We start from the raw sequence: 13,445 nt of genomic DNA, 5'->3' as shown, positions 1-13,445 counted from the left end.
TTTGCAGAATTAAAACCATCTAAGTGTGTTACAAATGGTTACATTTTTATAATTTTTTTACAGCTTGACAGACAGTGTTTCTTTGCAATCATTACCAATTTGGTCATCAAAAATGACCCCAGTTGGTGCTTTTAAGCTAAAAATATGTTGCCACTTTTAGGGTTAAATTGCACACAAAAAAGAGATGTGTCAGCTTTTTTGAAAATATTTATTCAAAATGTTTCCATGGCCTTGAAATATAAAATGACTTACAAGTCTTTGCAAAACATTGACCAAAAGGTCTGACTCCCTTTCTCATAAATAAAACATCAAGCTTTAGATTCATTCGATAGTTTATGTGCGACAGTGTCTACAAAATACTTGCAAAGACGATTCTGAAGTGTTGATCAAATTGGCACATACACAACATGCTGAAAGTTCCATCCCTGCCTGTCTACAACACATAACTTTGAACAGAAAATGCAGAAAATAAGCACATTGTTTAGAAATGAAACAAATTATCTTTCTGGCAACCATACCAGTGGCAGCATGTAATACAAATAGGCAATTGTTGTAAGGAGTGCATACGTTTCTCTAACAAGGTTTGCCAAGGCCATTTGATTTGTCCTTATTATCGCTATTGAGATGTACCCTGGGCTGTGTTGGCAGATAATAAATAACTGAAAAGCGATGTTGTAAACTTACATTTAACCTTGACAATATTCAACATCTTAAGTGTTCAAATTTACTTTTAGATTTCTAAGATGGCTGTGTTTGAGTCCGGGGTTTGACTGTCCTGTGTTCCTTCTGCTGCTGGGGCTTACAGTTCATCACGCCTGGGCTGGGGCTTCCACTTGGGGTGGTTCAGGACGTAGTCTGCTGCTTCCAGCACCAGACGCATGAAGTCCTCCACGTCAAAGGAGTAGTTGGTGAACTTAGGATGCTCCCCCAGGGAGGGATGGTGACCCTGTGTGTGAGGTGTGTGTGGGGGGGGGAACTGCAGGTCTGCGATTTGTGAGTGTGTGTGCGAGGCAACGTGAGTGTATATACTAAAATAAAAATGACAGATGAGTCTGGTGATACATGCTGCAGCTACAGGTGAGGATTGGTAAGGTGTCTCTGGGGATCTGGGGCAGTGAGTTAGGTGGAGGTGGCAGGAGCGGCACTAGAGTTTCCCACCTTATCTTCTGGGAGCACTTTGTCCCTTTTTTGCCAAGTCGCATATTGGATCCCCCGCAGCCGAGCCAGATCTCGATAGCAGCTCTCATCCTGACAGTTATATCTGTGGAGAACAGCTGCAGACACTTTATCTCCTGCTCTTGCTCTCTTCTCTCAGTATGCCTCCCAGCCCTGCCTGGCCCTGCCTGAGGAATGCCTGTTTAATTAGGCCGTATTTCACTGCTGCACTTAATGGCTAAGGGCTAACAGCTCTTACAGAGCACAGCACGCTGCCAGACCCATCACACAGATATCACTATATCCAGCACAAACGGCACAGGGAGCGCTCTGCCCTGTTCGCCCGTACTACACCGTCCACAGAGCATGGAGGGACAGACAGACAAGGATCCAGTGGAACAGACAGATACACAGACACAGAAAAACCCAAAGACATAAAGCTGTTTTAGACACACACAGGCAGACTGAACAGTGTCACTCACAGCTCAAAGATGACGGCCCAATCAGGGAGGAAGAGCAGGTGAGTAAGTCCCGCCCCATGAATCCCGATGAAGATGTCAGAGTTGTGGGTAATCCTGAGCTGTTCCAGGAACGGGACATCCCTACAGACAAGACAAGAAAAGACAGATAGACTGATAGATAGATGTCACACACCTAGCACCTGCAGCCCTCACATCAAATGCTAAATTATTTAACTTACTACTTAACTCATAATGCCCCTACTGACTTCACTCCAACATACTATACCATTCACTGTACATTCAATATTTACCCCACTCTAATAGAGGTGTCAGACAATAAAATACACCTGTTACTCAATTCCCTTTGTGCTGCAGCCTTAGGTCCTCCAGCAGTACCATATGATTCCTCCACCAATACTCCCCTTTATATGCGTCTAAAGAATACAAACTGTTCACACTCACTTGTATTTGTAATCCACCACTCTGACCTCGAGTAAAGGCACGGTCTTCAGGGCATTTATGAGCTGTATGAACACAGTGAGATGGATTCTCTGATCAATGAGAGGAACAAACACAGACACTGGCCGCATAAATCACAGGTATTTTACTCCGCCAGTTGAAATAAGATTTTAAATGGCCAGTTAAGAGCTGGAGGAGGCAGTAAATCAATGGAGGGAGGGAGGAAGGAAAGGAGCAGAGAGTGGGCAGTGCTGCCTCAGACTGGACTCACCTCCTCCTGGTTTAATATCTTACGGTAGTCTGTGCTGCGTGCCAACAATGTGACACGAATCCTCCCCTCCTGAAAACAGGAGCATAAGGATCAGGTGTAGTGAGATGATACTTACGATACTTGACATTATATAAATATGACATGTATATTGAATATGGTCCATTAACAGGAATTGCAGAAGATGAACTCCAGCATTTCACATAATACCGTTTTTTTCAATCGCGTACAAGCATTTCTTGGAACAATTTTGTTGATTTTCAAAACAGAGTCGACAAGACACAGAACTCTGTGTCCTTTTGCAAAACAGTAAATGCACTTTCAAAATGTAGTTGCCTTCTCAAAACATGAATACAGTACATTCATAAAAATTATATCCCACCATCAAAACTGCAAATACATTAATAAAAAGAACACGACTGCCTGAAAAAAGATCTCTTGAGTCCAAGCACACAAAACAGAAAGTTAGTCTGTCTTTTTAGAATCCCAATAGATCAATACATTTTATTTGCAGTCACTTAATCATGATGATCAACATTGGAAATACAACTATCCAAAGGTGTAGAATTATGGGCAATTACTCTCCTTTTATGCATATTTGACTAAACAATTTCATATAAATCAAATCAAATATTATTCCTGATAAAAAGTGGAAAAGAATAAGCACATTGTGTGCAGGATTCATCCATCGGTATTATCACAATCCAATTCCATGTATTCAATACAAAAGGTTGGTTTGCTCATTGTTTTGTAGACTTTTCATTGGCGCACAGAAACACAATCCACAATAGAAATAAGAAAAGGTGAATACAACAGAAGAACACAGCTGATATGAATGTATAGGCCTCAATCCACATCAAAGCTCTATAATGGAAGGTCCCATCTTTGCATTTTTAAGTCATTTAGCAGACGCTCTTATCCAGAGCAACTTACAAATTGGTGCATTGAACTTAGGACAGCCAGCGGGACAACCACCTTTAAAAAAAAAATATTTATGGGGGTGGGGGAGGGGGGTAGAAGGATTACTGTTATACTATTCCAGGTATTCCTTAAAGAGGTAGGGTTTCAAGTGTCTCTGGAAGTTGGTCAGTGACTCCGCTGTCCTGGCATCGTGGGGGAGCTTGTTCCACCATTGGGAATATTTGCATGTCCACAATATTGTAAAAAATCATATAACTTAGTCCCCATTGCCTAGATCTTTCCCTAGTACATGGTATGACACTGATTGCTGGAAACAGTGAACACAATTGCACACATTTCTCTTCCAATTAAAACAATGTTGTATTCAATGATGACATTTGTATTTAAAGTTGAGCAAAAGTGGGTCTAAGATATGCAACTCAGGTACAAAGGCAAGAAAATGATCTGTAAAAGTATTTGAGCATTTGATCATTGCTGCTATAGACACGTTTCAACACAGATCCCAAAGATGCTTTTACATGATTGAGAAAAACTGTAAACCCATCCATAGCTTTTCAAGGACCTTAATCTCAACGTTATGTACTTGTAGAAAACGACCACGACCAATAAGGGGCAGGCTCCCTACATTTTTTACAAATATTGTTTGATGATTGAGCTACAGCACAGAGGGTTGATATAACAAGTGAGAGAGCAAATATACTATACAGCATCACCATCTAGTGGCTAAAAGTCCTACAAAACTCCCTTTCAGTCTCACTGGCATTGTACCATCTGAGTTGAAAATAGCCTGAGGAAGACAACTCCTAATGCTAAAAACAGAGAATCTGTGGAAGTGGTCAATCACAAGCCACACAGACTGTCAGGAGAAACCCAGAGGGAACACTCCACCACATAATGCCAAATAAATGCATTTACCCAACTATAAAAGCATATTAGATGGATGACATGAAACAGCAGTGTGTACATAAGGAGAGCTGATATTCTGATGAGTAGAACACAATGGCAGAGAGGAGCAGACTGGTGTCTCCCTGAACCATTAATCAGAGGGATGAAAGGAGGAGAGGAGCTGAGAGGCGGTCAGGGCCGGGCACACCTCTTATTCAGCTGGGAGACGGTATCGCAAGCACTGCCATCTCACAGGAAGGCTGTTAGCATATTCTTAGCATCAGCCGTGAATACACAATGAGCTGCATCCTCGCAACCGCCTTCAGTGGTCGTAAAGATATAGCCAAATGTACTTAGTCTGGGGTCGTAAAGACCAGTAAAGCCTGTATCGGTGAGTTACAGACCAATGAGGAAAGGTGTGTGTGCATGTGTGTGGTAAGTATTCCTTACCTTGGGTCCATCCTGTGGAATGCTGAGTCGATATAGAACATGCTGGGAGAAGGCCCTGAACAACCCTTCACTGTGGCAGTCAGATATCTGCCATTAACACACCAAGAAAAATCCATCAGTTCTATCTGTCTGACCCACGCACGCACACACACTCAATGTTCCTCACACACACGCACGTACACACACACAGTGAAAATCGTAATTTGATATAACTCTGCCAAATCCAAACACATTCCATACCCACATGGAAAGACACATAATTTAAATCCATGCCTAGCACAAGTCTACGATTCACTCCTACAGGCCAGAGCACAGCAGTCATAAATATAAGCACATGAATATAAACATGATATAAGCAGCAGGAGCAATCCAAGGCATCAGATATGAGGCTAACCTATCAATATTTCACACCTCAAGGCTGACCCCCTAGACCTACGTATTTAAATGATACCATCTTTACATAAATCTCATTGAAATGATCATTTAAATAACTTAAGAGCTGGACATGATGAGTACATAGCATAAATATTTGACCCAAATGGCATGTTTTGAGTCATGACCAAGCTGGATATCAGATGATAAAGGAAAACGGCATGATGAGGCGAGAAGCATGAAAAGAAAACACGGACATAAAGCCTGTGTGATCAAAATTAGAAAAGGCATGGAGTCAGAAAGGCAGGGACATCCCAAGCAGTTCAAATGGATTCAGATTTCCTCATAGGCGGCGCAATCCTATCTCTATATTTCCATTACACATAAAGAGATAGACAGAATACGAACCAAAGGTGTGTTATAGAACAACCCATATCTCATCCTGGGGAGCAGGGAGAACACGACATCTTTGAAGCACACCTGTTTCAAGGTAATGGATACGTTATACAACCATGTACGGCCACACACACACTCTTACCCTTTTAGTGTCAAAAGTTTTCAGATGGATGATGTCATAGTCAGAGCAAGCCTTCCAGGTCTCACTGAACAGATCCATCCAAGAAAAATACATCAGAAAGATTACTTTGAAATTGAGTTGTTTCATCGAACTGGCTAAACTTAATTTCAGATTTCATGGAGAGTATTACGAAACACTGTTTGTATTATGGTATATGTTTCATTAGAACTGTACTTGACCAACAGTCAGCCACTTGTTTAAAGGTCTAATGCACCCGATTTTATCTGAATATCAAATAATTTCTGGGTAACTATTAAGTACCTTACTGTGGTTGTTTTAAATTAAAATTGTCAAAAAGAAACAAAAATAGCTTCTTAGCAAAGAGCAAATTATCAAGCAAGAATTTTGCTAAGACTTTCTGTGAGTGGTCTGAGAGGGGAGGGGAAAACTGAAAATTAGCTGTTATTGGCAGAGAGGTTTAGAACTCTCTTCTAGTGGAATGTGAGATTGAGAGGAATTGAGAGCAGTTGCTTCACAAGGTACACTACATGACCAAAAGTACACGGACACCTGTTCATCGAACATCTCATTCCAAAATCATGGGCATTAATATGGAGTTGGTCCCCCCTTTGCTGCTATAACAGCCTCCACACTTCTGGGAAGGCTTTCCACTAGATGTTGGAACATTGCTGTGGGACTTGCTAAAATAGCATTAATTAGGTCGGGTACTGATGTTGGGCAATAAGGCCTGGTTCGCAGTCAGCATTCCAATTCATCACAAAGTTGTTAGAAGGGGTTGAGGCCAGGGCTCTGTGCAGGCCAGTCAAGTTCTTCCACAATGATCTCAACAAATCATTTCTGTATGGACCTGGCTTTGTGCACGGGGGCATTGTCATGCAGAAACAGGAAAGGGCCTTCCCCAAACTGTTGTCACAAAGTTGGAAGCACAGAATCGTCTAGAATGTCAATGTATGCTGTAGCGTGAAGATTTCCCTTCACTGGAACTAAGGGGTCTAGCCCAAACCATGAAAAACAGCCCCAGACCATTATTCCTCCTCCACCAAACTTTCCAGTTGGCACTATGCATTCGGCAGGTAGCGTTCTCCTGGAATATGCCAAACCCAGATTCGTCATTCGGACTGCCAGATGGTGAAGCGTGATTTATCACTCCAGAGAACTCGTTTCCACTGCTCCAGAGTCCAATGGCGGCGAGCTTTACACCACTCCAGCCGACGCTTGGCATTGCGCATGGTGATCTTAGACTCCTCGGCCATGGAAACCCATTTCATGAAGCTCCCGACGAACAGTTCTTGTGCTGACGTTGCTTCCAGAGGCAGTTTGGAACTCGGTAGTGAGTGTTGCAACCGAGGACAGACAATTTTTACACGGTACGCGCTTCAGCACTCTGTGGTCCCGTTCTGTGAGCTTGTGTGGCCTACCACTTCGCGGCTGAGCCGTTGTTGCTCCTAAAGGTTTCCACTTCACAATAACAGCACTTACAGTTGACCGGGGCAGCTCTAGCAGGGCAGAAATTTGACAAACTGACTTGTTGGAAAGGTGGCATCGTATGACGGTGCCACATTGAAAGTCACTGAGCTCTTCAGTAAGGCCATTCTACCGCCAATGTTTGTCTATTGAGATTGCATGGCTGTGTGCTCGATTTTATACACCGGTCAGCAACGGGTGTGGATGAAATAGCCGAATCCACTCATTTGAAGGGGTGTCCACATACACTATATATTTACAAAAGTATCTCTACCTGAAAAGACATGATCTAAGTGATTGATATTTGGTATTCAGCAGTCATAAAAGTATGCCTTATTTACTTTGAAGAACTACTAAAAAAGTTATTTTGTCAGACAGCATAGGCAGCAGTTCTCTAGATGAGATGATAACTTGGAATGAAATAATAAGGTCATCAAAGAAAACAAATGTAATATACACAACAACTGAAATATTTTATTAAAGTAAAGTAATGTGAATAATTTATGGTTAATAATTGATAAGCAGTAATGGGCAATCACTACCACCACTTATCATCACGGGACTTAATATTATTGTTTTATTCTGTGTTGTTACAGCATTCAACCCACATAATGCACAGTGCATTTAATGTTTAAAAAAATAATCTAAACCGAAATCGAAAACCGTGATAAAACAAAAATGTGCGAACCGAAACCGAACAGACCTCGCTCAACACTATTGTCAGATGAAAGGCCATTCCTTTCCTTCTCGCTGTCATTTTCTCTCTCTCCCCCTTTTTCTTTACCCTTATCCTTCACCTCCACAGACAGAGGTGGGAACACTGGACAGGATAAGGTTTCCCATAAATCATTCTGTTTTACACCTACTGCTTCACCTTAATCCCCTCCGCAAGCAAGTGGTCAAATGTGAAACACAACACATCGATACACAACACTGGTAAACAACCATACTCTTGCTTCTTTTTGTACAAACAGCTTTGGACAAAACATTCAGCTTGCGAGGTGACAGCAACATGGTGGAATCTTTAAGTAGCCTATTGGAGGGCCCAGCTAAGCCATCACCATATGTCTTGCACTTATTCAGTCGTCTCAGATCAGTGAAATGGAGATGGGCTGCAGAATATTGTACTTACCGTGTCCCACATGAGGATGTTGATGTCTCTGCTGAAGGAGTTGTTGATGTGCTGGGAGATGTACAGGTTGACAAAGTCACAGAAATGATGGTACATGTTAACTCCTGCCAAAAAGACACATTCAGGTTGCCTCATCACATCTCAGTCAGTACCTCTATTAAGGCTGTGTCACCCGAAGCAATTTGGATGCAATTTCTGTTGCAGATGCAAGTTGCAAGTGACATCATCTCAGGCAGGTTTGCAGATACACAAAGCAATTCAAACGTAATTGAAATTGCATGCAACATCCAATCCTGTCATACATCACGGTTTCATAAATGATTTGTTTATCCAAACGTTTGTTAATTGTAACAGCATCGACATAGACAAAATGCTGGCTGTACAATTTACCTAGCTAGCAAAAGGTTGCCTATTTTCCAACCAAGTTTTACCAAGCTAGCTAGATAGCTAACCAAGCTAGCGACAAGCTAATAAGCTAGCTAGATAATGCAGTTAATGTTGGACAATTTCAGTTGAAACTAGACAGAGAAAGGTCTGGGTTCACTTTTTAAAATGTTTATTGACTGGCAGACCATATACATGACTAGTCATGATATCTATAATTTTTTATGCATTTCCCATTTGGCATGTCTCTTTTGTCGCAGTTTGCAGCAGCACTGACAGCTGTGTTGACATGACAACTGGGTCGAAGTTCTGAACGGAACAATTTGACAAGTCATGTCAACTTTTTTCTGCTCACTGATTGGACATTGTATAAAGTCAGTTGCGTGAAATAGGATTGATTCCATCTCTTGCGATGCAATGCAACTAAGTTGCAGGCTATTGTTTGGGGGGTGACACACGGAGCAACCCAGATGCAACAACATCAACTGTCCAGATTGCTTCGTGTGACCTCGGCTTTCCTGTGTCACTACAATAGCAATAGAATGAATAGATAGGCCATCTCCATTCAAGTCAATGATGGCATAATGGGTGGACTGGCAGCCATTTTGAGTGTACCCATTCCTAGGTCGAAACAATACAGGTTAAGACAACGTTATAATTTAATTCATCAGCGTTAGAAAATAAACACATTAATTGAACCAGTGCCATTGCTAATACTACAGGATTAGCATTGAAAACATTACATGCGGTCGGGAAATCAATTAATAAAGTGGCTGTAGATCATTTGAAAGACATTTAAATAGAACGACATTAAAACAGTTAGGCTATGTGTTTGCTGACTAGTTGGCTGAAATTCACTACGATTGTGTGTATTTTCCACTTTCATGGCAAACTTTCTGTACTGCTAACATTCACTTCCAGTTATTTTCGCTCCGGTGCTGGTCCAATGAATTTGTTTATTTCAGAACGCTTCTGCATGGAAATATTACATTGTCTTAACCTTCTCAATCTTCAACCTAGACCCATGCCAGAAAGTAAAAGCTGGAAGTTTACCCTTCAATCTGTGCTGTGATTTGTTGAGACAACTCAACTGACATGGCAAAAAATACATTCCATTGCATAAGCCACAACAGTTAGCATCATTTGAATGAACATTCTACATTACCTTGGCAATCCAGCATCAGTTGATAGAACATTCCAAAATATCATGGAAATTATTGCATCACAATACCAGGCAGCCATTGCGAGTGTACCCATGAGTTTCCAGTCAAATTGCCAGGGTTCCAAGCATGTTCTATTTATTTTATCTATATTGTCACTACACTGTACACAAACAAAATGTGTTATTTGACATTGTACTAAAAAGGCATGAAGACCGTGCCCACCTGCATCAAGCTTCATGAATACAGTAGGTTTCTCAAAGATGATGTCACAGTGCTCTTCACCTGTGGGGTTGAAGTTCAGCTATGTCTGTAGTTCAGCATACCTTGGGAGGGAAAACAAGTGTGTTTCATTGTATATCATGCCTGTGTTATTCATATTCACAGACGTGACCATCAATCAATCAAATTGAACCTTTTTACTTTTGTTACAGAGAGAAATGTCCTTAGTAAGAAGAAACCTTGATATGAATCAGACAGTTCAGGGAGGGTCATAAGGAGTCTATGTTTTGTCTCACCAGGACTGCAGAGGGCTCTTGTGCTCTCCTTCTGCAGCCAGCGCTCGGCTGTTCAGACTGCAACGCCCCCCAATCTCCCCCTCCTGGAGAAAGTCCTCCTTATACCTGCAGAGAAAACACAGGTGAGTCCCACAGTTCTCATTTTATCATAATTTATTTCATTAGGCCAAGAGGGTCTGTCATACTGCTTTCACCTATCCCGCCTTTCAGGTCAATGACGATGAAGAGACAAGCAAATGTAAGAAACACTAAAGAAAGACCCAATAAAAACTAAACTACTAGGATTCTTCCCACACAGGAAAACAAGGAACCCAGATGGGGCTCTAGACAAGACGTGTCCCCCAGGGTGCACTGACCTCACATGACCCCTGCGAGGGTTCCGCAGGTCCAAGTACAGATTGGTTGCCCTGCAGAAGCGAGTGTGGCTGGTGCATTTCAGAGACGAGTCTCCCTAGAAATAAAATGTGAGCGTTTAGCAAATGCCTTTTCTGTTTATCTGTGTGGATTCATGAGTCCTGTGTGCAGCTGCACTAGAGGAAAGGCTTACAGAATTGGTGACCTTGCAGAGAGTCTTCATCTCACTGAGGCGCTCCCTGACGTAACCAAAGTCTGCCTGTTTCCAGAACAGCTCCTGGGCTACCTCCAATGAGCTGGCCATAGGGAGGACGAAGAGCTCTGTTAGGCCAAACCAGTGGCAGAAATAAATTATGCACATCCACATGTATGACAAGAGCTTGACACATTATGCTAATGAATAAAAGGAAACAATATTCTTGTTAGTGAATGCAGAGAGGGGGATTGTATTGTACCATCCGGAGTCAACCCGTGTGCAGAGAGGATAGCCAAAGCAGTTCTCTGGGGCACAGTTCTTCTCATACCCCCAGCAGGCCGACACATCCAGCAGAGCATCCTGTTGTAAAACATTAAAGGGTGGGGAAGGGGGAGGCAAAAACTAAAGATGTGCTAAACACTTGGATGGAACTTAAAAGACCCCACTAAAAACAGCTTTCTTGTACCACCGTGACACACAAAACATAATTACGTGGTCACTGTCCAACACAGGAAGCTTCAATTGTTTTAGACTTAAGCTCTAAAATTAAGTGTTACTTTCTGTCCACAAGACTATGGCTGCTTAGCCAAGACATTTACCTTGACGAAAATTCAAGTGTTAAAATGAGCTAATCCCCCTCCACACTGTGTATGACGATAACCAACATGGTAGTCTAAGGGCCCTATTACTGACATTAATAATAATAATATATTACATTTGCAAATCACTTTCATTATACAAGAATAATCCCAAAGTGCATAAAATAAAATAGAAACATAAAAACAGTTTAAAAAACAAAATAAATACAGTATATCTAACCATATCATGAAAGCAACATTCAAAGTCTAGGAGGAAGGACATAATGGTAGGCCAGCCAATAGAGATTAGTTTTAAGGCCTGCTTTTAAAAAAACAATAGTCTGAACAGCGCTGAGATTATAAGGATGGGAGTTCCATAGGTGTGGTGCATTGGAGGAAAAGGCACAGTCCCCCATGGATGAGTTTTGCGTGGCTTGAACGTGGGGTGCGTGGAGGTTCATAGGGGTAGAGTAGGTCTGACAGGTAGGCGGGTACAATTAATAATAACACTCACCGTGTATTATTAAAAACCAATGAAAGTACAGTTCTTACTTTAAAGGGCAGCGCGGGTCCTCTCGACAGAGCCTGGCCACTCTCTTGTTATTGTGGAGGAAGTAGGAGATATGGTGCTGTGGCAGCATGAGGCTGCTGTAGTGGAGTGGTGGTCTGTGGCTGGTGTTCTCAGCTTCCTCAGCAGCTACCACAGTGTAAGTACAGACCATGACCAGTGCTACCAGCCGCAGCATAGTCAGTTCTACCAGCCTTGGCTTACCTCACAGCACAGCGCAAACTCTGTGGAGGGAGGGAGGGAGGGAGGGAGGGACTTCAACTGTAGGTGCCGGAACAAACAAAGTCAAATCTGAGAGGTGCCGAATCCAGTTCCGGCAGGATCCGGCTCAAATTAAGCACTGGTCATACTGGTCCTGCACTTGTTTTTTTATGTCAATTTCCCCTATACCAGCCATGATTGCTCTAACAATGGTAGGAAAAAGGTCACTAATATTTCCTGCAAGAGGACTACTACTTTATGGAGTTCAGATCTGCCTCAAGGCAGGTTCCCACACTATAGTCTATACCCACACACTTGTAAACTGCGGTATCCATCTCTTACCCTAGATTACAGGACTACTACACACTGTAATCTAGGGTAAGAGATGGATAGCACAGTTTACAAGTGTGTCGGTATAGACTATAGTGTGGGAACCTGCCTTGAGGCAGATCTGAACTCCATATAGTAGTAGTCCTGTAATCTAGGGTAAGAGATGGATACCGCAGTTTACAAGTGTGTGGGTATAGACTATACAGTGGGGGAAAAAAGTATTTAGTCAGCCACCAATTGTGCAAGTTCTCCCACTTAAAAAGATGAGAGGCCTGTAATTTTCATCATAGGTACACGTCAACTATGACAGACAAATTGAGAAAAAAAAATCCAGAAAATCACATTGTAGGATTTTTTTATGAATTTATTTGCAAATTATGGTGGAAAATAAGTATTTGGTCACCTACAAACAAGCAAGATTTCCTCTGTCCTCCACTCGTTACCTGTATTAATGGCACCTGTTTGAACTTGTTATCAGTATAAAAGACACCTGTCCACAACCTCAAACAGTCACACTCCAAACTCCACTATGGCCAAGACCAAAGAGCTGTCAAAGGACACCAGAAACAAAATAGTTGACATGTACCTATGATGAAAATTACAGGTCTCTCATCTTTTTAAGTGGGAGAACTTGCACAATTGGTGGCTGACTAAATACTTTTTTTTCCCCACTGTAGTGTGGGAACCTGCCTTGAGGCAGATCTGAACTCCATATAGTAGTAGTCCTGTTGCAGGAAATATTAGTGACCTTTTTCATTTAAAGTCCAAAAATCCAGAGAAAGATGGTGAATCGAACCCAGAACGAGCCAGAGAACTGTCAGTGATGGAGGAGAGGAGTGAGGGGCAAACTGTTCCTGATGGCGATGCTAATCCCGCCAGTTCAACATCACCACCGGCACCTCCACTAGCTAGTAGGCCTTCTAGCGACTCAGACTCAGCGGGAGAGGGAGATGGGGAGCTGGGGGGGAGGGGGACAGTGCATCCACCTACGAAGTGATTGGAGCAGGTGCAACTTGCAGTTCAAGAACAAGCAAACGTATAACCCTAGTTT

General features: G+C 42.2%; 1 protein-coding gene across 1 annotated transcript; it reads right to left on the bottom strand.

Annotated features, from left to right (window-relative positions):
* Positions 1 to 379: 379 nt before the first annotated feature.
* On the bottom strand, positions 380 to 12,041 carry LOC121578471 (EGF domain-specific O-linked N-acetylglucosamine transferase-like). Its single transcript, XM_041892844.2, is given in 16 exon segments — positions 380 to 946; positions 1,159 to 1,261; positions 1,638 to 1,757; positions 2,079 to 2,140; positions 2,347 to 2,415; positions 4,600 to 4,686; positions 5,380 to 5,451; positions 5,510 to 5,597; positions 8,101 to 8,209; positions 9,875 to 9,975; positions 10,168 to 10,272; positions 10,524 to 10,618; positions 10,715 to 10,821; positions 10,975 to 11,077; positions 11,210 to 11,216; positions 11,848 to 12,041. Coding segments are annotated over 16 exon segments (1,569 nt in total). The 3' UTR covers positions 380 to 799.
* Positions 12,042 to 13,445: the final 1,404 nt, after the last annotated feature.

This window comes from Coregonus clupeaformis, chromosome 12 (genome assembly GCF_020615455.1).
Source record: "Coregonus clupeaformis isolate EN_2021a chromosome 12, ASM2061545v1, whole genome shotgun sequence".
NCBI lineage: Eukaryota > Metazoa > Chordata > Actinopteri > Salmoniformes > Salmonidae > Coregonus > Coregonus clupeaformis.
Note: the sequence above shows the minus strand (reverse complement) of the source record. Positions and strands in the feature narration are given on the sequence as shown.